We start from the raw sequence: 24,003 nt of genomic DNA, 5'->3' as shown, positions 1-24,003 counted from the left end.
GAAGTGTGCACTGTCGTGCTGGGCTAGAGCTTTGTCAGCAGGGATCCTGCTGTTACCCACAGCTGGACTCAGTCAACATTTGTTGAGTGAATCAGAACCAGTATAAGCATAATTGCTCATTTTAGAATTTAGGTCCTAAAGAGGATACCACCTAACCCTTGACAAATAAAATCATAGTACATATATATATCTATATATACTTACCAGTGTTAGACCCTTGAAGGAAGGACCATTTGAGGTGGAATTTTCAGGAGGAGGCAGAGTTAGAACAAGGACATTTTTCATATAATCAGGGGCTGTGACATTTTCCATGAAGTAATTGTTGCTGTAATAAAAGGCACGAGTTCCTCATGAAAATTAAGTTCCTCTAAAAACAGAGATGGAACTTCTGCAATTCACACAAACTGTAACATCTGTGTTAAAGTACTTTAAAACACTTTTTTGCCCCCAAACCTGTAAAACTTTCTAGTTTTCCTAGATAGGCTTATTTTCTTTGCTAAATTGAATAGGAGAACTTAGGCACCAGTGTTTAACACACACAGATGGGAAGGAAGAACAGATTACAGATAGGTCTTTGAGGGAGGTTTTTTTGGGGGCTCGATATATGAGCTAATGCTTACTTTCAAGACTTAATGACCTTTAATTTGTACCCAGAAACTTTCTTTTCCTTAAGTGCTCATAACAACTTAGAGATACTGGGATATGACAGAAATTTTATGAATTTCATTTACTTTTCAGCACAAGCATGAACAGATTAAACATTTTCTCTAACACTGTAAGCTTCTTGACATCAGCTAAATGACCCTGGTATATCCTCCACTCCTGGACAATAGTTGGCACATTGTGGCCCCTCAATACTCTCTGGGATTGAGCTGCAAATCACATGGTTTCTTAGCTTTCTAATCATTTGGATGTTTTAATATACAAAGAACCTGACATGTTTGAACTGCTGTAACTGGAAAGACCATCATTTAACATTCAAACAGCAGGTGAACACATACAGCTTTGTACTGAGGACTGTGTTGCTTATTTTGTACATATTATCACATCTAACCCTAAAAGCACCCGTATAAAGTAGACATCTTTATTCTCACTTTACACAGTGAGATGACTTACTCTCTGGACACTTAGTAATACCCAAAAGCCAGATGAACTAAAGTGTCAGATTAGAATTTGAACCCAAATTATGTCTAGCTGCAAGTGAATCTCACGTTGTTCTAAAAACATAGCCAGGTGTCCTTTAGAAAGAGTGACAAAGGAATGCCAACACTTTGGCAGTTGAGTGAGGGTTTGCTATATGCAAAATGACACCAACCTGGCTACACAGAGGACTCCTTCCAAAGGGCAAAGCACCTATTGAAAGCAGCTATCAGTGTGGTTGTAAGAGTGAAATGTTGATAATTTTGTGCTTTCCTATTTTCTGCAGCTAAAAAACCAAATAGGTTGATTAAATTATCTTCATGCCCAACTAGCAGCTAAAAAACCAAATAGGTTGATTAAATTATCTTCATGCCCAACTAGGTGTCAGATAAGCCTGCAGCTCCTATGCCTCATGTTTCTTAACACTGGAAAGTACATTTAGTGTGGGTAAAAAATGAGTAGGCAGTATGGGTCAGTCCAGTCCAATAGCTTCTGTTCTGAATATGGACAGGTAATAATGATACAGTAGATAAGTGAAGTCACATGATCAAGCTGAAGGGGCAAGGAGCACAGGCACACAAGTGATACCTTTCAGCTTATTCTGACTAAAATACCACTTTGGCACAGTTTGTGGGGTCTCCAACCATATTAGAAGATGAGTGGCAAAAAGAGGGGATGACATAAAAGGTGGTTTCGGTCCTCCAGAATTTTCTTTCCTTAGTTCCAGAGAAGTAGAGAGGAGGAGATCACCATCTAGTGACTGTATCACAGAGGACAGAATAATTGTGTATATCAAACTCATTTACCTAGAACTTTCCTTTCGTGAAAGGTAGCCAAAGGAAAAATAATACGGGGCCAAAGGCTGTTGGCAATCGAAGGCATGGATATGGCCCAATTTTCAGAAATAAAATTATTGGGTTATTAGTTTATTTATTACTGACTAGAAAAGACCTTAAAATCAGGCTGGAAACCAGTATCCTTATAGAAGAATGGACATGTGGGGTTAGTGGGGGTTTTCATAAAGCTTTTGTATTTAGACATGACAGTGATGTCAAAGTTACACACCTCTTACTAAGGCTACAATTAATTAAGTAAGAATCAGGGCATGATGAACAAGGCATGAATCCCTGGTTAAAATATTCTCATCATACTGAACCCCATGTGAGGCTGTGCAGAGCAAGAGAGGAGAATGAGTCTTCTGGAAGCCTTGGGGTGTTTCCTTTCTGAAAGGAGGAGAGCTCCCCCAAACATCACACCTACTTGAAGAGATCCACTAGAATGATGACAGTGTCTTCAGCCACTGGCCGGTCACCCTTGAGGGCGTAGACAATGTCTGGTGTACCACACATAACAATCACTGGAAGAGACAGAGCAAGACAAGGAGAGAAATATGCAATGGTCTACGTCAAATAGGGAGGGAACAAGGTGCCTGAACTTGAACCCAGTATTTTGTGGTTGTCCATGCTACATCTGTGTTTTAGGATGAACACCAATTCCTCAAATTACTTCCCCATTTTTCATTTATAGACATAGAGTTAGAGCTTCATGGGATCTTAAAAAGAACTATACAGTCCATTCCATTAATTTCATCCATTTAAGGAGACTGAAGCCAACATGTCAAAGACTTAAAGAGTAAGTAGAAGACAGATAGTTCTGACATTCAAATTTATGAGTCCAGGCTCAAGTAGCTACAAAAATGATTTTCATTGATGAGTGAATTACAACTCACCATTTGTCAAGTGTTTGCAAAAGATATAGTATAAGTTAATGTGAGGATTTGTGAGGTCTTCCTAAGTAACATTTCTTGGGCTTGGTTTGTAGCTTCTTAACTCAGAATCGGTGTTAGTGGTTTCAGCATGGAGTTCAGTCTGGTTCTACAAGCTCTGCTACTCCTTGCACCATATTTCCCAAAGGCATGACTTCATAAGTCAGAGGAGTTGGGGACATTTCATTAGATTTTTTTATACACTGTGTTGTCCCGTTGAATTGTAAACTATGCATCTTTTTTCCTTATATCTTGGTCAATGTTTTACAAATGGAAAGTTCTTAATGTAGCAAAAGCTTAATAATGACAGTTGGTGATGATTTGATTGATGCCAGGAAATCCTGCCATGCAAGCATCTTCCCTCATAGGATATTCCCACAGTTGATTCCTTTGCTCCTGACATATTCTCATATGTAGAGAGAATTGTGTGGGAAGTGGAACAAATCACCTATCACCTAATAATTTAGTGAGGATGATTTTATCACATTAGCCTTTCACATTTGGTCTGCAACTAGGAGATAATTGGGTTGGTGAGATACAGAGAGATTAAAAGAAAGGGACACAATCTCTTACCTTTCTAATTTTGTTTGAGGCCAGATATCATTAAATATATCCTCTTGGTCATCAGAAGACCAGGGTTCAAAATGTATAAGGATTAGTCACAAATCCAATAAATATATTGGATTGAAGTGAACTTTAAAAAATGGTTTATTGATTATTACTTTCATGATGTTAATATATTTGCTCAACACTACTTTTCTAATTTCTCTAATAATGTGTTAACAAAAGGAACAATGCAATGAAGTTGCATGCAACTACAGATATCCCCAAATACACAAAGTACGTTGCCGTAATGGTGATAGCTCTGTGGTGGTAGACTTGGCAAAATGATTCAGATGGATGTGTAGTTGTGAGGAAGAAGTTGGCAAAAATTGTCTTTGTGCCTGCTTACCATTACTTTTCCTGTTCTGGTTTGTTAAGATATCCTGAAACTGGTCATCTCGTCTCAACATATCCTTGAAGCTAAGTTCCTGAGAAAAGTAGGAAACTCCAGCCTCAAGAGCATTGAGGTACCTAAACAGAAAAAAAAAAACAAAACTCTAAGAAATCAGCTTAGTTTTTTTTATGGCCCTCTATTTGGTTTGCTCATTGTTTACAGATCTGTCCTGGGACTCATAGTTCTTCAACTCATTTCCGCTATTAACACAATAGACAATACACAGCATGATACCAGTGGTTAGGATTATGGATGTCTAACTTAGCAAAAGTATAAAGGAAGTTTTAGGGAATCTTTATATATATAATCTTTGTATATATATGTATATGTATATATATGTAAAATACATGTATATACAAGTTGTGTGTGTGTGTATAAAAATCATGTATATATACAAAAATTGCAGATAATTGGTGGGTCCCTTGGATGGCTTCCTATTATTTGTAGAAGGAAGGCCACTCTGCTCTATGAACCAGCCCCATTATCACAGATAAGTTGAAAGTTGGGTCTGTAGCACAGACATTCAGAGTTGATAGGAATAATTCTTCCTCTTGTGTGACAAGGACTTCTGTGTATTCTACGTTTGCTCCCAAGTTTCTCAGATAAGGCCTGGGGGTGATTCTTATAGTTCCCTGGACGTGCATTCCTGGTGTTACCCTATAGCAGTTAGTCTTCTGCATGTTTAGATAAAGAGAGTTCAGAACTAAGCAGCATCGTGGAGGTACAGACAGTAACTGAACCAAAAGATTGTTTCTGCCACCTTTGCAGGAGTTGTGTGAACCTTGTAATTTTCTTTTAGAAATGGTGCTCGATATCCTGTTTTCCCCAGTCCTCCAACCAGACCCTCTGAAAAGCTCTGAGAGAAATCATTTCTGACCAATTGTGGGTATATGCAGAATGCATATTCCCTGGTGTCATATCTTGCACAGTAATGTAAAAGTATTAACTTCTGGTTTTCATTTTCCTTCTCTATAAAATGGAGATCAGAGTATTTGTTTTTTAGAAGGTTTACTGTGGGCAATGAATAAAACTAATATTAAGACCCTTCAAAAACTAGAAAGAGTATTAAGAATGCAAATTATGTTGATTGTATTTGTAATACTCTGTTTTCTTTGCTCTTGTTTGTGTGTAAACATGTGGGCTGGTGTCCATTCCCAGTGCTCGTACTTTGGGAAGGTGCATCTGATAATAACCAGGTGGCTTGCTATGATTCTCTGGCTTCTCTCCATGCTAAGTGCAAGAAAAATATTAATGGTCCTGCTTACCAGAAACAGTCCTCAGACTCAGTACTATTCTTGAAAACATATGCAGTATTCCAGGAAAAAGTTTTGAATGGCAAATCATTAACCTTCCAAAAGTTAACCAAGAAGTACATCAACTTCCTAGCTGGAGACATCAACCTTGTTAAAGTTTCTTTGTAGTCACATGACAATCCAAAACTTCCAGCTGAAATCATGGGATAGTTCAAATCTGTGTCAAGGCTACACCAAGAGGTGAGAAAGAAACCATTATCAGGATCATCTTAAATAGCACAAATAAGATCCCTCTGTAACTTGTAAATAGTAAGGATGAAACAGGATCTATTCAAGCAGGTTTCTGACTTATATAGGTGTCTGTCCTACACAGGTGAATTTTAAAACAATGGTTACCAAGCATATGCTATGTTCTAAGCACACTCTAGGTATTCCCATGTACATGTGGCTTGGTTACTTTGAGTTATCCTAAAATAGTTGTCATTCAGATTGTCATCTAGGCTGGGATATATAGACTTTGGGGAGTAAGAAAATAGCAGACAGGACAGCACAGCTACCACAAATGTTGAAAGAGGCCGCCTACACCTTTCCCTGAATGTATTGCCTTATTTACAGCTCTTCTAAGCACTCCCCATGTTCACGGTCAATTTTACCTTTTTTTTATTTCTCAAAACTCTTCTTTATCTTTCTTTTCCCAATTATTTTAGCATTTTTAGATCTCAAAGCCTTTTATTCTACTTTCCATTCCTCACTCCAACGTCTGATGCGTTATAAAATGCTATCGATTCTACCTGTAAATATTTTTCAAAGATGCCAGCCCCTTCCGTGTCCACCACTCTCATGCTAATTAAGGCCCTCCTCCTGGCAGACCTTGTATCCGCCTCTTTGCTGCCCCCTACACTGTGGTCAACCATTCTTCCCAGAGTCGAGCCACTCCTTATGGCACTTCCCTACTCAACTCTCCTGGTTTCTGGTGCAAATCTAAATACCCTTCCCTCACCTGTAACTCATGACTTCTCAAATGTAGGCCTACTTAATTGTTTTGGTTTTCTATTATTCCCTTAGACATCTCTTGCACTCCAGTTAATACAGACTTCCACAATTTTTCTACCCTTCCCGACTGCTTTGCTTTTGCACATACTTATTCCTCTGTGTAGTGGAATGCTTATCCCCTCATCTCTACCCATTAAAACTATACCCATTTTTCAGCACTCAACCCATATACCATGCCCTTCATGCAGTTTTCCCCCGCTTAAAGCCGAACTCCCGCAACCAGAGGTGACTATTCCCTTTGGTGCATCCCACTGCATCTTGTTTCTGCTTCTCTCAGGGCACCTATCTCGCTCTGCCTTGTATTGGGCACCAGTGACCTTGTCACCTTCTCTATTGCGCTGTCAGGGCCTGTGTTTTATTTATTTCTCTCTTCTCTGACAAAACCACAATGCTTCATGGCACATAGAAGGTCCTTATAAATGGTGAGTCGGTTTTTTTCAAATCCTCCTTTCCTTCTGGGCACACTGTACAGCAGTATCTCAGCGGTCATATAAAGTGACAGTTGGGAATGAGGGCAAGGGAGAGTAAGAATCTGTCTGCATCTTGGTGTGGCAGAGGGGCTCAGAAGTACCTCTGTGAGGTATCTGTGGTGTGCAGTGCGCCTGAATATCCAAGTCTGTTTTTACATCTGGGTGGGAGGCATCAGAAACAGACTTTGCAACAGAAATTTCAGAAGTTAATTTTACCCTCCAACATCTACTGCAGGAGGTCCTTCAGCATAGTTCCCTCTGTGCAGACAAAAGTGATCCTTGATTCAGGGGGGGGTTGGAGCAGGTGACAGAGAGGCATGTGAGAGGGATTTTGACGGGGGAGGGCGTGCTCTGGCAGAACAAGAATTTTGTGCTGATGAGAATTATGCCGAGTTAAGTGAATGGAAAGATGAGGGTGATTTTCCCAGACCCAGAGAAATGTTTTTACTGTAGAATATATTGGGAGCTTTTTTTTCTAAGTTGATTAGGTCACTGTGCAAGGTATGTTAATACGTTATTTACATAATCCTCAAATAACACTGAAATAAGCACCTTGCTACTTACCCTATTATTACAGACCTAAGGCCAGGACAGAGCCCAGCTGAGGCGGCAGGTGGCTGCACTCTCCTTTGCGTCTGCGTACCCTCTGCCCATACTCACGTGAAGATTTCCCTTCCTAAACTCCTCTGCTTCCTGCCAGGCCGCTAACCTTTTACCGATACCATGTTGCCTGTCAGGCTCAGGTGTTAGTGACTGAACCTGAGCAGCTGCTGCTGTTCACTCCACGCCAAGCAAGGTGGAGTTCTCTGTGCAGGAGAATGACAGTTCAGGAGAGGTAGCAACATACTAAGGCCCCAACACCCCTGATCCTGTTACCTTGACTAAACTGCTCTTTAATAAATCGCTTAAATAGGACTATCATGTCCTGACTTCAATTTGCAGTGGCATTAAAGCAACAAACTGAACTACTTACTACATCTGGAAGGTGGAATATGTACACGAGGGCCCCATGAGGACACAGCCCATCCGTTTTTTACTCTGTAGGAGAAAAAAACACACAACTAATCCCTAAAATGAAAAAAGTGAATCAATGGGGCAGAAATGAAGTGGGAAGGGGAAGGCTCCTGGAAGGTTAGAAAGTGGGCTTCTGGGGATGTTAGAACGTAGGGCAGAAAGGAGGAACACGTGGGCCCTGGGCGGGCGAGGACCGGCTGAGGGATAAGCACGTCCGAGCAAGAGATGCCGCGGCAGAGGGGAAGGCGTTCCGTCAACGGTGACCTCCAGTGAACCCAGACTCTGTACCAGAGGAGGCCGCAGAGTGGAGGAAGGGTGGGCACACCGTGTCATTAGCAGTGTCTGTAGGCCAGATGGTGGAAAGACTAGATTTAGGGGTGCTGTAGAGGGAGAGGGCTCCCTCCAGTTTTAGAGAGAGCTGCAAAGCAGGCTGGAGAGGACAGAATGCAGTGGTGCCAGTCGTGTGATCATGATCTCCCGTTTCTCAAGGGGAACGTGACCAGGAACGACCCATCCCTGGTTTTAGAGAACCGGGTCATACCTCCTTCGGTAGATGTAGAGGGGAGACACACACACACGCCTAGTTCATGAAAGTCCCCCTGTCCACTCCTCACCCTCCCACGACTGAGAACGACTGCAGTCATCAGCCACGCCTCCTGATGAGAGTGGGCCTGTGTGGTTGGTGTGAGGTCTTGATTAGAGCTTTGGGACCAAGGCTCTAAGCCGAGTGCTCTGCTTCTTGGACAGACCCTAAAGTTCCTGTAATAAAGTGAGGATCTCACACACCTAAAAGAGAGCTTGAAGCACTTTACCTCCATGAAGCTCTGGTAGGGGCTGGGAGCTGGGAGGAGGGCCTAGCCAGGACTCTCTCTTCCCGTTTCTACCCTTTGACATTATGGTTACTACTTGACAGTTAAGTTTCAGATCCAGCTTGTAAGCAATTAACCTGTGACCCCATATATGTGATGACTTGAAAGAGAGCTCTCTGGTGTAAAGCTTTGGAAAATATTTTCTAACAGGGCACTTTGAGGTATTTCTTGAGGGACACAAAGGAAAACCAGTTAATTCCATCGTTTAAATTTTTTAAAAGTTTTCAAAGCAATATAAAACAAAAAATTCCCCTCTGTACCACTGAAAGTGTATAGATGGTACATAGCTAACATTCTCCTGCTTTCCTGGGTTCCTGGAGGGCCCTTGTCACTTAGGAAATATTTGGGAATAAAGTCAGAGTAACCCGTGTCCGAATCACTCAGCTGCATGGTTGGAGATGACGTGAGAGATGCTACGGAACAGGGGCCCGGATTTCACAGTGTGATCATCCTGGGCCGAGAAGATGTGAGCTATGTCCACAGAGGCAGATACTTACTGAAATGGTCCTGAGTAGGTCGAGGCCTTCACAGGTGCTACTCCGGCAGTCGCTTGTCTTATAAATCACACCCTCTGAATAGATAAAGGTAGCATTCACTGTCACATTTATGCCTGTAAGCCAGAAAGGAGGGAAAAGAGAAAAATAATGTTATTTTTCAGTAGTTTATACTAGCCATGAGATTTACTGTTTGCCAATTGATCCTGGAGAAAAATTGGATATCTGTTTTCAGGCCTAGGAACATCTGAATTCTGAGTTCTTGTATTATTCCCTGTCACTTCTGTGTCTGTTTCTGGCCCTCCGTCTCTGTCTTTTTCTCAGCAGCTTTATTGAGGTATAATTTATCCATCATAAAAATCACCCATTATAAGCGTGCAATTCAGTGATTTTTAGTACACATATATATATTGATTGGGGCCACCATCCCACAATCCAGTTTTAGAACATTTGCATTATGTTCGTGGCTCTCTTCATCCTCTGCACAATTCTAGACTCAGCAAGCTGCCCTATGTCGATCTGGCGAGTGTTAAGAAAGCAAAGATGCAGACATTACAACATCTGTTCTTTTATGCTCCAGAATTCTGGTTCTGTTTGCTGCCTATGTGCACATTGGCACCTCTGTCCTCTGCTCCCAAAGCCAAAGTGAACTGTGCTTATTCTGGCCTAGGATCTTTGGATAATGGACCACCTTCAGATACAGGCAAGAGCATTGATGGTAATATCCCTACACATTGCTAAACACCTCATTTGGGGAGAGAACAAAGAATAAGCAGAACCATCTGGCCAAACTCTATCTCTTACATTTTGGTCTCCTTCTAATAAAAATATTCAGGACAAATATGATTCCCAAGTAGAGATATCCTTGATTTTGCCAAGCTCTTATACAGAAAGGCTAGAAACTCCAGTTGCTAGTCTGTCAGTATGAGTGACTTTCCATGTGTTCTTGCACAAGCCATTTTACTATCTCTAGTCTGGTTCACTCACATGTAAAATCGAATTTTAAACCAGGTGTGTCAAATGTAATAATTTCTAACACCTTTAAAAGGTGTCAATAATAAAGAAGTTATTGTTCTTACAAATACCCAAATAAGAATATTTTTAAGGATAAGAGATCTGTTCTTTCAGAGAATGGAAGAGTCTTTGCACTTCTGCACCCACCTCTGAGATGTGTCTACTGAGTGGAGACCATTTTATCTCTTGCTTTTATGGGGGGGTGTTGATTCAAGAACATTTGTTATGATGCTTTGTTCAGTAAGAGATCTAAATAAGAGGTGGCAGTACTTTGCTGGGTAGAACTAGCCAAAGAGGAGGTCAGTGTAATAAGACGACTCAGAGAAAATTAAAGGAAGAGGTGCAGTTAACACGAGTGCAGCCATGTGCCAGCCTAGTACCAAGCACTTCATAGTCTTCCTTTTACTTAATTCTCATCACAATATGGAGAGGTTTTGGAAAGCAGCACGAGGAGGCAGGAAGTAGAGTGGAGGTCAGCGCACAGGCACGGAAAGAGAACAGGGCTTTGGAAGGTGGCCACACCTGCAGTGGTTAGTGTAAAGCTATGTCTCCCCCTCCCCTCCTGTCCCTATGAGGGCTCTTCTCCCTCCTACCACCAAGAGGGACAATGAAGATGACCCACTTAAAAATCCTAGGTCCAGGCAGCCCATGAGGGAACAGCAAAATCCAACTATAAACCCTGCACAGTGCCTGGGAGAAGGAGAACCAACATCTCCTGAATATGATCTTTGACAAGTGGCTCCACCTCTGGGGTCCCAGTTCCTCATCCATCTATTAATAACATAGAACTGAGCGATCTCTGTTACTGTATGTCTAGCATTGGGCTTTGGGGTTTTTCATGCATTATTTCACTTAATCTTCCCCTGAGTTGTATGAAGTCAATTAATATTTCATCTTCCTATTAGGAAGAGTGAGAATATGGAAGTCTAGAGAGGTAGATTAACTAGCTTGTGGTTACACAGCTGGCAAGGAGTGGAGTCAGCTTTTGAGCTAGGGCAGTCTGATTCTAGAACCTGGCGATGCTGTAGGACAGCAGCTGTCACAGCGTGGCTCTAGACTCTTGAGGTACCTTGAGATGTTCAGGAGGTCAAAACTGTTCTCATAATTATATTAATACATTCTTTGTGTTTTCCACTTTCCAACTCATGAGCATATAGTGCAGTTTTCCAGTGGTTATCTATTATTGCAACAGATTAAATACAGAAGCAGATATGAGAATCCAGCCATTTTCTATTAAGCTGCACATGAAAGATGTGCAAAAATGTAAATCAGTACCATGTTTCCCATCTAATTTGACTTTTTTATTTGAGAAATAGTTTTCTTTAAATAAGAAATTTTATTTGTATTGACAGATAAGGTGTTTGTAATTGTTACTTGAAGTAAGCAAATATTTAAAACATTTCTCAGTTTTAATTTCCAATATAAAATGTTGATAAATTTAACTGTATAAATAAAACTTTTCAGAGCCACAATTATTTTTAGGAGGATAAAGAAGTCTTGCAACCAAAAAATTTGAGAGCTACTTCTGTAAAACATGCTGTCATTTGCTCCTGCCTCTCAACAGTTTATGGTTACATAAACTGTTTTTGTTTGAATTTGGTAGTGGACTGGAGAGATCTCTTCCCTTTTATCTCCCCCAATCTGAAGTAATGTCTGAAGAAAATACTGAACATTTTTCAGACAATGGAGTGACTTCAAATCAAAGCTTCATTTTTTTTAAAACAAGCAGCTTTCATAAATGCTGTTCCTCATTCCTAGCCTGCTTGCAATACCTCCCCACCTGACCAGATCAGTTTTGGGAGCAGGAGTGGAGTGCTGTAGGGTACAGGCTGGTCTCAGAAGCCTCTCTCCTATCTAGAGCTTTGAGGATGGGGTTGGAAAAAAGTGAATCTGGGTATAGGTGTGGATTCTAGAAAAGGGCCGCCCTCAGCACATGAGAGCATGGGGAGGGAATGGCTACGTTCCATTTAGCCATGGGATATACATCCTTGATGTCCTAAGGTTGAAGGAATCTCTTCTTCATGTTTTCCACCAAATCCCATCTATTCTTTAAAATCCACAAAGGTTTCCTAAGTTCTAGGAAAAAAATATTGATCTCTTCCATTTGGACATCACCCACAACATTTGAACTCTTAATTTTCTTCACTTTAGCCCTATAGTATATTGTCTTAGAAATTTTCCCAAACAGTACACTCAGTACGTTTAGAACATGGACCTGTCTTTCCCTCACAGTCTGCAGTTTGGCTTCACTATGCACCAACATCCAGCCCACAAAATGCATCACCAAATGCAAGAATCTGAGCATTATTGTTTATTCAAATTCCCCACTCATTTGGTCCATTCAACAACCTCACCCACTAGTGGCTATGTTACAAATGAGAATAATAAATAACTCACACAATGTCACTCAGTTAGTAAATGATGGCGCAGGACTTCAGATTCAGGTTATGTGAGTTTGGAGTTCAAGATCTTACCAATACACCATGCTGCTTATTTGTGTGCCTAGTAACTGGTTCTCCTAACGGCAATGATAGCACAGCAAAAGCCACACCATTAAATCCCCAACAAGGACAGTAACAGTGACAATAAAAGCCACGTACTGAGTTCTCCCTATGAGTCAGTTAGTGTATTAGGTACTTCATATGAATTTCCTTGTTTAATTTACACCATATTCATGTAAGGTAATTAATATCTATTGTGATTTTGTAGGTGAGGGAACTGAGGTTCAGAAAACTTAAGTAACTTGCTCAGGGACACTGGCAATAAATGGTTGGATGAAAGGCTAGAATTTGAACAAAGATCTGTCTGATGCCAAATCTCTGCTTCTGAGAACAATGTTCCACTGCCTTATTTCGAACATTAGTCCATGGTAGGTAAAGATCTTACATTGGCAATATGATACACTCTATGGAATCATACAGATAAGGGTTTGAATCTTATTTTAAACAGACAACCTTATGAATTCAACAAAGTTATTAAACCTGTGCTCTGAAACTGTCAATACCAATCTTAAAGAGCTGTGGTGATTAAAGAGATTACATATTTTACATAGCACATAACAGGTACTCAATGAACAAGGCAGCCAAAGTTCAGAGATACTAAAGGAAATATCTCATTCTGGATCACAAAAACAGAACGTTCTGGGGCAGGAACTCCAATTCAGATCCTCAGACTTCAAATAAAATATTCTTTTCACTATTGCATACTGCCTCAGTTGATAAAGGAATTTTATTAAATCACCTCTTATTTCCATTACCGCTCTAGATCAGATCCATCTATTTATATCTGAATCTGGTTTCAGACAGGAGTGAAAAATATATATTGCACATAAGAAAGTTATTACACATATGTGATGTATGATACCTGTTGCTGCTATTACCACAAAATTTTTAATAAAGTTGAGAAATATCCTCCTTCGAACCATAAATAACCATGAAAACATATGAAATAGTCATTAACTCAATAATTATACTTCTGGCAAGCTAGTGTCAAAGAATAGAAAAAGACCATATACATGAGAATGTTTATTGCAGTATTTAAAAATAATCATGAGAAATTAAATACAATGGAATATCCTACAATAGGGATTATTAGATTATTTGGGAGGATATCTACTCCAAGGGATAATTCACATCCATTTGCATGATGCTATGAAGATTAAAGTCACTTGTAGAATGTGAAGTGAGGTCAGAAAGATTGAAAATTGTTTCTATACCAGAGCCAATCATAAAATTCTTAAAAACAAGAAACTGAGAAGCATATGAAAAGACACCAGAAATATCCATTGGCTGGAAATTATCAGGGGTGATTTTTTTCTATTTATTCAATGTATTTCATCCAATGTTATGATGGTTATTTTAATAATTGAAGGATACAATGAAGAACTGCAACACTGACTTTTGTTGCAAATTTATTACGTTGAATATGTCTTATCATAGTAGCCACCAGAGATAAAAGAATTAACAGGTAGATTAAATTCCCAGGGAAAGATTCAGCATCTGTATGAATTTTACTCTATAAATTCATCTTCTTGACTGGTGACCCTGTGAAATCTCAGGTCCAGACCAAATATTGCCTCTGGACAGCTGTAGAAGGAAATATGACAACTCCCTGAAACTGAGCAATAAACCCAGTTTTCTCTGGGGCATTTCAGCGCTGTGAACACCTGGCATTCCCCAGCTTGGGGCCATTCTAAGAGCAGGGAGATGATGAGTGAGCTCATTGCAGTAGGGCTCCCATCCTTCTCTCTGAGGATCTACTGCCTTGAAATAGAAGGGGGTGGTGGGATAGGTCCTTAGAGGTTGTACAATTGGGCAAAGAATACAAGTCTTCACTTAGCAACCCTTTGACCCCAGAGATGGTAACAGGGAAGAAGAGAGTTCTGTTACCATAGTCTTACCAGCTTCAAGCAGACGCTGTTTCACTATTTCCACTCCCTCATTCACTGCTTCTTTCAAGTTATCCAGGGACTCTGAGAAAGCTGAGTTGTTCATCATCAGGACGCTGATCTCGTAGCTGCCATTGTTGCAGTTCCGACTCACCTGGGAGGTCCAGAACATCAGCCCTGGATGGAGGAGCAGTGACCACAAAGCCAAGCCCAACAGTGGCGTCTTCATGACCTGGCTTACCTCAGAACCATACTCCTTGTGCTCACTTGCTTTACTCTGCGTCTTTAGGGAGGCAGGAACCCCAGCAGGATGGCCTGTAGCTGGGTCCCCTCGTCCACTCTACCGCACAGTCCTTTCTGGTCATACCTTGCTGGTCACGTGCACCACAGAATACAGCTTGCCTGCCAGCAATTAGCAACCACATTATGGTAGGAGATAAACCAAAGTTCACTTTGTGTGTTTGCTCACAGAAAGGTCAGAGTTATAAACGGGGAGATTACCCGGGCCTCATGCAATAAAAATACATCACTGGGAAGAGGGGAAAGAGGAAGAGAGAGGTATAGTAGATACATAAAAAGCTTTGTAAATGAAAAATAAAGGTCAAAAGTCTTAAGGAAAGCACAAACATGATGGACTATTAGTATTTGGTTATAGCTGCACATTGAAACTAAAAACTTAACTAGCAAGAGTTGTGTTTCAGTCATCCAGTCAGCAACTATTTATTGAGGCTTTACCATGTGTTGGGCATTGGTAAGGCACTGGGCATAGAGCCATGAATGATATGGATGCATTAATAGTTTCATGGAACATGCATTCTAGTGGGGAAGACAATCATTAAACAAATAATTATGAATAATTAAACTCAACCATGAAAAAAATGCAAGTGCTGTGGGAGTACACAGAAGATGAACACGACCTATTCTAGGAAGCCAAGGAAGCTTCACTGAGAAAGTGTCCTTTAAGCTGAGCCCTGAAAGATGAACAGGAATTAGCTGAATGGAAAGAGAAGAAAGACATATAAAGTGGGGGACAGCTTGTGCAAAGAAGCCCGGGAGGTGGGAAGTGGCATGGATGTTGGAGGAACTGAAAGATACACAGCATGGTTGGAGAGGAGAGGCTAGGAGTCCAGTAGCAAGGATTCCAGAGGAGTAGGCAAGGGTGGGCCCATAGGGTTTCCTGACAGCCATTAACAGTCTGGAACTTTGCCCTCAGAGTCAAGAAAGGGACATGATCAGATGATTTTGTAAAGCCCACTTAGGCTCCATGGAAGGAATGACCCAGAGAGCGAAGGGACTGGGACATGGAACCAATCAGGAGGCTGTTTCCGTGGTCCAAGTGAGAGCTAAAGGAGGCCTGAGTGAGGGAAGTGTCAGTGGAGATGGTTCAAGAGATACCTAAAGGCAAAATGGATAAGACTTGATATTTTATTGGATTTGAGGCATTAGAGAGGGAGGAGTCAAGCTGATATGCTCAGCTGGGTCAATGGGAAGACTGTTTACTAAGCTCCAAAATTTTTAGAGGAATAAGTTGGAGGGAAAAGATCATAACTTCTGTTTTTGGACACACTGATTTTAAGGAAAGTGTGCAGGTGGGAGAATAGCCTCTAATGCATTTTGGGAAGAAGATCTGGATCTAAATGGGATTTGGAAATAGAGTCAGAGGTGTAGTATGATTGATCAAATAATGTCATTGTTATATCATTGATTTGATGACCACTTATGGCAAAATGTGTGGAGACAGGAGAGTAATAAAGGTATTAAAATTTGTATGCAATTAGTGATCAAAACCAAAAGTTTCTGTGATGACTGCCCTTGCACTGTTCACCATGTAAGAACTTATTCACTATGTAAAAATTTGTTCACCATGTAAGAACTTGTTCATTATGCTTCAGAAGATTGGAGTCTGTTGAGAACTAGGCTTGGGGTTGATTAATGATTGTACATTGAGTCCCCTATACAGAATTTTATTGCTGTTAACAACCATTTGATCAATAAATATGAGAGATGCCCTCTCAAAAAAAAAAAAAAGAAGCTATCTGAATCTCAAAAAAAAAATATTTGTATGCAATTGAAGTTAAATTATCAACTTAAAATGATTGGTTATAAGTGCAAGATATTTTATGCAAGCCTTGAGCTAACCACAAAGAAAAAACTACAATAGATATAAAAAAGACAAGGAGAAAAAATCAAAACAAATCACTACTATAAAAATATTAAATAGCAAAGGAAGACAGCAAGAGAGGAAGTGTGGGACAAAACAAGAGAAAAACAGAAAAAAATTAACAAAATGGCAACAGTAATTCCTCAAATATCAATAATTACTTTTAATGTACATGAATTAAACTCACCAAAATTAAAAGGCATAGAGTAGCTGAATGAGTTAAAAATGAATAAACACAAGATCCAGCAACATGCTGTCTACAAGAGATTCACTTTAGATTTGAAGACACACGTAGGCTGAAAGTGAAGGGATAGAAAAAGATATTCCATGTAAATGGAAACCAAGAGAAAGCAAGGATGGCTCTACTTGTTTCAGACAAAATAGACTTCAAGTCAAAAATGGTCACAACATTTTGAAATGATTAAAAGGATCAATTCAACAGGAAAATATAACAATTATAAACATATGAACTCAACACGAGGGTACCTAAATACATAAAGCAAATACAAACAAGTCTGAAGGAAAAAATGGATAATACAATAATAGTAGGGAACTTCAATACTCTACTTACAACAATGAATAGAATGTCCAGACAGAACATCAATAAAGAAAGTGGACTTCAACAACACTATAGATCAAGCAGACCTAATAGACAAATACAGAACTTTTCATACAAAAGCAAAAGAATATACATTTGTTTCAAGTGCATAAGGTCCATCTCTAGGATATAGCACATGGTATGTCATCAAAAACTTAATTATTTTAAAAGATCAAAATCATTCCAAGTATATTTTCCAATCACAATGGAATAAAACTAGAAATGAACAACAACAAGAAAACTAGATAATTCACAAATATGTGGAAACTAAACAGCATACTCTTGAACAGCTACTGGGTCAAAATGGAAATCAAAACAGGACTTAAAAGTATCTTGGGACAAATAAAAAAAGAAAAAATAACATACTACAACTTAAGGAATGGAGCAAAAGCAGTACTAACAGGGAAGTTTATTGCAATAAACATCTCCATTTAAAAAATGAAAGATCTTAAACAACCTTCCCTTCTACCTCAAGGAACTAGAAAGAGAAGAACAAATAACTTGGCAGATGGGAGGAAATAAATATTAGAACAGAAATAAATCAAATAGGGGATACAAAAACTATAGAAATAAGTCAAATAGGGAATAGAAAAAATCAACAAAGCTATGAATTGGTTTTTTTGTAAAGATAACAGAATTGACAAACTCTTAGCTAGTCTTACTAAGAAAAAGAGGACTCAAATAAAATAAGAAATGAAAGACAATACAATGGATGGCTCTGAAATAAAAATGATCATAAGAGACTGTTATAAACAATTAAAACAAAGTGGATTAGAAGAACTGGATAAGTTCCCAGAAATATACAGTTTACCAAAACTGAATGAAGAAAACAATAGCCTGAAACCAATAAAAAATAAGGAGATTGAACCAATAATCAAAAACTTCTGAACAAAGAAGCCCAGGAACAGATATCTTTGTAACATTTGAAGAAGAGTCAATTCCAACCCTTGAACACTTCCAAACCACAGAAAAGAGAACACTTCCAAACTCACTTCATGAGGCCAGCATCATCAATAACAAACCCAGATAAAGAGATAAAAAAAAAGAAAACTGTGGGCCAACATCCCTGATGAATATACATGCAAAAATTCTCAATAAAACGCTAGCAAACTGAATTCAACAGCACAGTAAAAGGATCATACACCATGACCAAATGTGATTTATCTCTGAGATGCATGGATAGTTCAATATATTCAAATCAATGTGATACACCACATTAACAAAATGAAAGAAATGAAAGAAAGAACCCACACAATCATCTCAATAGATGCAGAAAAAGCATTCAATACCCATTTGTGATTAAAATTCTCAATAATATAGGTTCTTCTAATCATGGTTTGTCTTTTTGGTGATAGTCTCATCCTGAAGCTATTCAGGAACTCAGAATTGCCTTACTAGAACAAAAAACGGTCCTATCGCCCAGGAAATTTTAGGCATTTTAGGAACTCTGTGTCAGGAACTACGATCAAAGAAGATGTATTAGAACAAAAGATGCTTTAGTTCTCTTACCTCTTAGGAAATTATAAAAGTTTTAAGAGCTCTGTGACAGGAGTCAGGGAGCAAAGATATGCACATGCGTGCACACACCCACACATTTCTATTATTTCAGAGCATTAAAATCAGAAAGGAAGTAAATTATCTCTACTTGTAGATGACATGATCATATATCTAGAAAAACCAAAAGACTCAATGAAAGAGCCCTTAGAACTAAGAAATGAATTAAGTAAGTTTGTGGGATATAAACCCCCCCCACAAATTAGCTATATTTCTATACACAATGAACTATCTGTAAAGAAAATTTAAAAACAATCTTATTCACAATAACAACTAAAAGAATGAAATACTTAGAAATAAACATAACCAAAGAAGTGAAAGATTTATACACTGAAATTATAAAACACTTATGAAGGAAATTAAAGAAGGCACAGATAAATGGGAAGACATCTCATGTTCATGTATTGGAGGAATTAATATTGTTAAAATGTCCATACTACCCAAAGTGATCTACATATTCAGTGCAATCCCTATCAAAATCCTAATGTCATTTTTTAAATAAATAGAAAAATGATTCTAAAATTTATATGGAATCACAAAAAACTCTAAAGCCAAAGCAACCTTGAGAAAGAAGAACAAAGCTGGAGACATCCTACTCCTGAATTCAAAGTATGTAATAAAATTACAGTAGGCAAAACAGTGTGGTAATAGCTTAAAAAATACTTAAAGACCAATAGAACAGAATAGAGAGCCCAGAAATAAATCCATGCACCCACAGACAACTGATCTTCAACAAAGGTGCTGAGAACATAAAATGGGGAAAGGATATCTTCAATAAATGGTGTTGGGGAAACTGGATTCCCATATGCAGAATGAGATTGAACCCTCATCTTACACCATATCATGAAAATCAACTTAAAATGTATTAAAGATGTAAACACAGGACCTGAAGTTGTCAAAATACCAGAAGAAAACAAAGGGAAAAAAATTCCTTGAGATTGATCTGACAATGATTTTGTGGGTGTGATTCCGAAAATACAGGCAACAAAAGCAAAAATAGACAAGTGAGACTGCATCAGACAAAAAACTTCTGTATGGGTATGGAAACAACAGTGAAAAGGCAGCCTATAGAATGGGAGAAAATATTTGCAAACCATATTATCTGATAAGTGGTTACTATACAAAATATATAAGGAACTCCTACAACTCAATTGCAAAATAAATAAATAAAATAAAATAACTTGATTAAAAAGTGGGCAAAATACATGAATATACATTTCTTTAAATAATATATAAAAATGGCCAAGATGTACATGCAAAGGTGCTTAACATCACTAATCATTGGGGAAATGCAAATCAAAATCACTATGAGACATCACTTCAAATCTATTTAAATGGTTATAATCAAATAGTCAAATGATTGCAAGTGTTATGGTGATGTGGAGAAAAGGGAACACTTGTATATTGTTGGTGGGAATGGAAATTGGTACAGCCATTATGAAAAACTGCACAGATTTCTCAGAAATCTAAAAATAGAAATGCTTTATGATCCAGCAGTCCTACTTCTGAGTATTTAGCCAAAGGAAATGAAATCAGGATCTCAAAGAGATACCTGCATTCCCATGTTCACTTCAGCATTATTCACAATAGCCAACACATGGAAAAACTGAATGTCCATTGATGCATAAACAGATAAAGCAGATGTGGTATGTATATACAGTCGAGTATTATTCAGGCATGAGAAAGAAGGAAATCCTGTCATTTAGAAACATGGATGAACTTGAAGCAAAATAAGCCAGACGTGAAAAGACAAATATGTGACTTCACTTTACACATGGAAACTACAATAGTTAAACTCACAGAAGCAGTGAGTACGGTGGTATTTTCCAGGGGGCTGAGAGGAGGGAAAAATGGGGAGCTATTTACTGGTCAGGGAACGCAAAGTTCCAGTTGTGCAGCATGAATTAGTTCTGGAGATATAATGTACAGCAATGTGACTACAGTTAACAATATTGTGTGCTTGAGATGTGCTCAGGAGGTAAATATTAAGTGTTCTCACCAAAAAAAAAAAAAAAAGGAAAGAAGAAAGGAATGAAAAGAAAGAAAAAATGGAAGGAAGGAATAGTCAGTGGTGATTACCTCATAACTTATACATATATCAAAACATTTTGAAAAATAAGTATTACCTAGCAGTATAGCTCTTCTCTAGAAGTAACTCTATTTACAGTTTAAAACTCACCAAATACAACAGTGAATTGCTGATAGATTCAAAGTGGTGGTGACGCTCAACATTTTAAAAATAAAATCCAGGTTGTAGCCACTCTTTAGATAACTTGAGTGGCCCTCTAGTGACCTTCTACATCGCAGCTGATGACACTTGGGCCCTGGGAGTCGCATCCTCCATTGGAGAGCCTTCAAGGAGGAGGAACTTCCTCAGGACATGACTGGGAAGGGATCCAGTGACTGACTATGGGAAGTCTGCCTTGACACCTCCTGGAACAAGGCAGGTATTGCCTGGTGTAACAGCGGCTCCCCTGACTTAGTCTAGCTGGTTCTATCGTTCAACCCAGGTAAAAGAAGAGCTGCATTTTGGGTACTCAGTGAACCAAACACCAGTAGAGGGATTAATAAAATTGAAAGGTATGTGCTCATGATTCTCATCATTTTATAGTACACCAGAACCTCAGGAATAGGCTGGTTCTGGAAATCTACTCAGTTATTGAAAACAAGCAGAAGTTATGCTTTTCTTACTGGAGGCAGAAGGGAGAAGTAGACTGATAACTAGAAAAGGGCCATGGTAAGGTTATGGGGGGATTTTTAATGGTGAAAGTTGAGTTACTTAAGTTAAGAAGGAACTGGTGGAGAGGAAGAGGTGGTAGATGTGGCAGAAAAATATAAGTAAATGAGGATGGCTCCCAGACAATGGGAGGCAGTGGAACTTCAGGTGGGTGGGAAGGAACAATTACTCTCAAATAAAGGAAGAAAGTGTTGTAGGAGAGTCTTACACCCATGTCTATTTCTAGACCTGAGGGTTGGAAGATTAGGTAGTTTGTGTATGATGGTTTGAATGTATTTCCTGAAGAAGGAGGTGAGAATGGAAGGACAGCGGGACAGTCAGAGGTCTGAGGAGATGGGAGGGACCAGGAGAGTGTCTGTGGTGAGTGAGAGAAGGGACTGAGACATGTCCTGAGGTGCTTCGGCAGGGTAAGTGCTGAGATTAGTAGATTAGTGTGCATTTATTGTGGCCCTACTTGGGCCTGGTTTTATGATTTTCCCCAACAGTATTTACTTGCTCAAGAACAAGTTGAAGAAAGTGAATGGTTGAGCTTATTCAGGTATGGAGTCTTTCCAGGTAGCTGAAATGAAAGGACATATGGGTAAAATATTTTTTAAATGAAAAAAAAGGAAAAAGAGAGGAGAGACAGACTACAAATCCAAACTGACTAAGAATGGAAGTGACTGCAGGAGAAGAGCAAGGGAATGGTGTACAGAAGAGGCTTGAAGGAGTGGAAGCCACAGTCAGACAGAAGCACAGGTGGAAGGGGGACAATCGAAATGAACAAACGTCTGGAAAGGGAGTGTTTGAATGAGAGGGTGGATTTTCTGCATTACTGATTGAGCAGGTCAGGGTGGTGGAGAGAAGAGGAAGGAAAAAGGCTTTGAACCATGGAGCTCAAAGAACACAGAGTCCAGTCTGTAGGTCATCTGCCGGGTATTAAAATCAACCGGATTGACAGCAGGCCCTCGCTGGAGAGGAAGATCGTTCGTGTAACAACAAATGAGGGAGAACAACCAGGACTTCCACAACTGATAGTAGTTGATGAAAAGGGGTAGAGAGTGGCATGGCTGGATGGGACATACCTCAAAGGAACAGAGGTTGTTTTCTAATTTAAATTATGAGGTAGAACATAATATAAAGGCCTATCTGCAGTGAATATATACAAACTAAAAGAATGACAAAATAGTCATGTACCTACATTATAGCCTAAGATATAAAATATTACTAGAACCTGTGTACCTCTGTTTATCCCATCCCTAAAACATCACTCCTTCTACTCCCAGCATAGTCAGAAGGTGTATAAAAAGTCCATGAAGAGGTAAGGGATGTTGAGGCATTTGTTGATGGTGGCACAGATGTGTGGGGTGAAAAAATGCTGGAGGAGATATGACTCCCCATTTTGGAGAGACAGTGGTTGTGAAATAGGGTGGGCTCAATCTTGGTGTCTGCTGGAGGGAGGATGGCAGATACTCAAGACTTCACAGGATTCAGCTTTGACTGAGAAGGAAGACATTGGGGTTATTCTACAGGTGGGGTAGGTGGTAGTGGTCAGAAGTAGGTGTTCCTTTTAGCGGGTGTCAGGAAGAATGGGACACGAGGCTGCAAAGAGGCACATGGCCATGATGCAGGTGATTAACCTTTGCTACAGGTATGATTTTAGATGTTGCACATTTGTTGGCCAAGCTTGGGCTCAACCCTGGTTTTCTAACGGTTAATTTGTTGCTATTCCCACTTACTGTGCTAAGAGAAAGAAGAGAGTATTTTTGTTTTAATTTGGTCTGGAAATTGCAAATAAGAAAGAAAGCAATGTCAGGGGTGGATGAGGTGGGAAACTGCCCGGTACTTTTATTGCAGATATGGACTGAGTGCAGATGCAGTTCTGGGAAACCTCTGATTATAGCATGTAACCAGGAAATGATTTTCAAATGTGAAGGACCAAGATACAGTCCTTCCTGGATCCTTCCAAGCAAAACGTATGTGTCTTCTTATGTTGTAAAACTACGAGCATGTAGATCATAATAAAGGGAGGCAGGTTGTGCCGGGCCAGTTTCAAGGGTCAAAAGCAAACAATGGAACACTTGAGCTGGCAGGTTTATTAGACATACTCTTCAAAGGAGCACAAAACCTCTAAAGATATGAGAAAGAGAAATTACTCCACGTGGGAAGGGGCAGCTGAACAAGTAGACTGCATGTGCCACTCCTTCATTTCTGGCAAGGCTTTGGGTCTTCCATGCTTGGGTCTTTTCCTCCTAAGATCCCCTCCTCACCTTGGGTCTGTAGGAACGCACTGCATCCATCCCTACGCTCCACAGTACCTGAGGCTTCCTTTGTCTCCTTATCTCAGTGGAGGTGTAAAAACAGGGTTTTCCAAAGGAATTTACCAACGAATGGAACTAAAACATGAAAGTTTTTTTACTAAGCAAAAAGGTAGAGATTCTGATCTGAATTTACCGAGGAAGAATGGCTCCAGTAAAGTGTTTCTTAGCTAAGACTTAATAGACTCACCAGAGTCACT

At 39.4% G+C, this 24,003-nt stretch overlaps 1 protein-coding gene across 2 annotated transcripts in view; it reads right to left on the bottom strand.

The window, feature by feature from the left end:
- The window catches only part of GUCY2C (guanylate cyclase 2C), a 61,785-nt gene extending 46,966 nt beyond the window's left edge, over window positions 1-14,819 (bottom strand). The window contains exons 1-7 of one of the 2 annotated variants that reach the window (XM_037023062.2): window positions 14,698-14,819; window positions 9,059-9,171; window positions 7,652-7,716; window positions 5,168-5,383; window positions 3,858-3,979; window positions 2,401-2,497; window positions 205-325 (exon numbers count right to left, since the gene is read on the bottom strand). In XM_037023062.2, the coding sequence (XP_036878957.1) occupies window positions 205-325; window positions 2,401-2,497; window positions 3,858-3,979; window positions 5,168-5,383; window positions 7,652-7,704 (609 nt within the window). In that variant the 5' untranslated portion in view covers window positions 7,705-7,716; window positions 9,059-9,171; window positions 14,698-14,819. Of the gene's footprint in view, window positions 1-204; window positions 326-2,400; window positions 2,498-3,857; window positions 3,980-5,167; window positions 5,384-7,651; window positions 7,717-9,058; window positions 9,172-14,468 lie in introns of both variants that reach the window. The other variant, XM_037023061.2, reaches the window with a different exon arrangement.
- Window positions 14,820-24,003: the final 9,184 nt, after the last annotated feature.

This window comes from Manis javanica, chromosome 15, assembly GCF_040802235.1.
Source record: "Manis javanica isolate MJ-LG chromosome 15, MJ_LKY, whole genome shotgun sequence".
Taxonomy (NCBI): Eukaryota; Metazoa; Chordata; class Mammalia; order Pholidota; family Manidae; genus Manis; species Manis javanica.
Note: the sequence above shows the minus strand (reverse complement) of the source record. Positions and strands in the feature narration are given on the sequence as shown.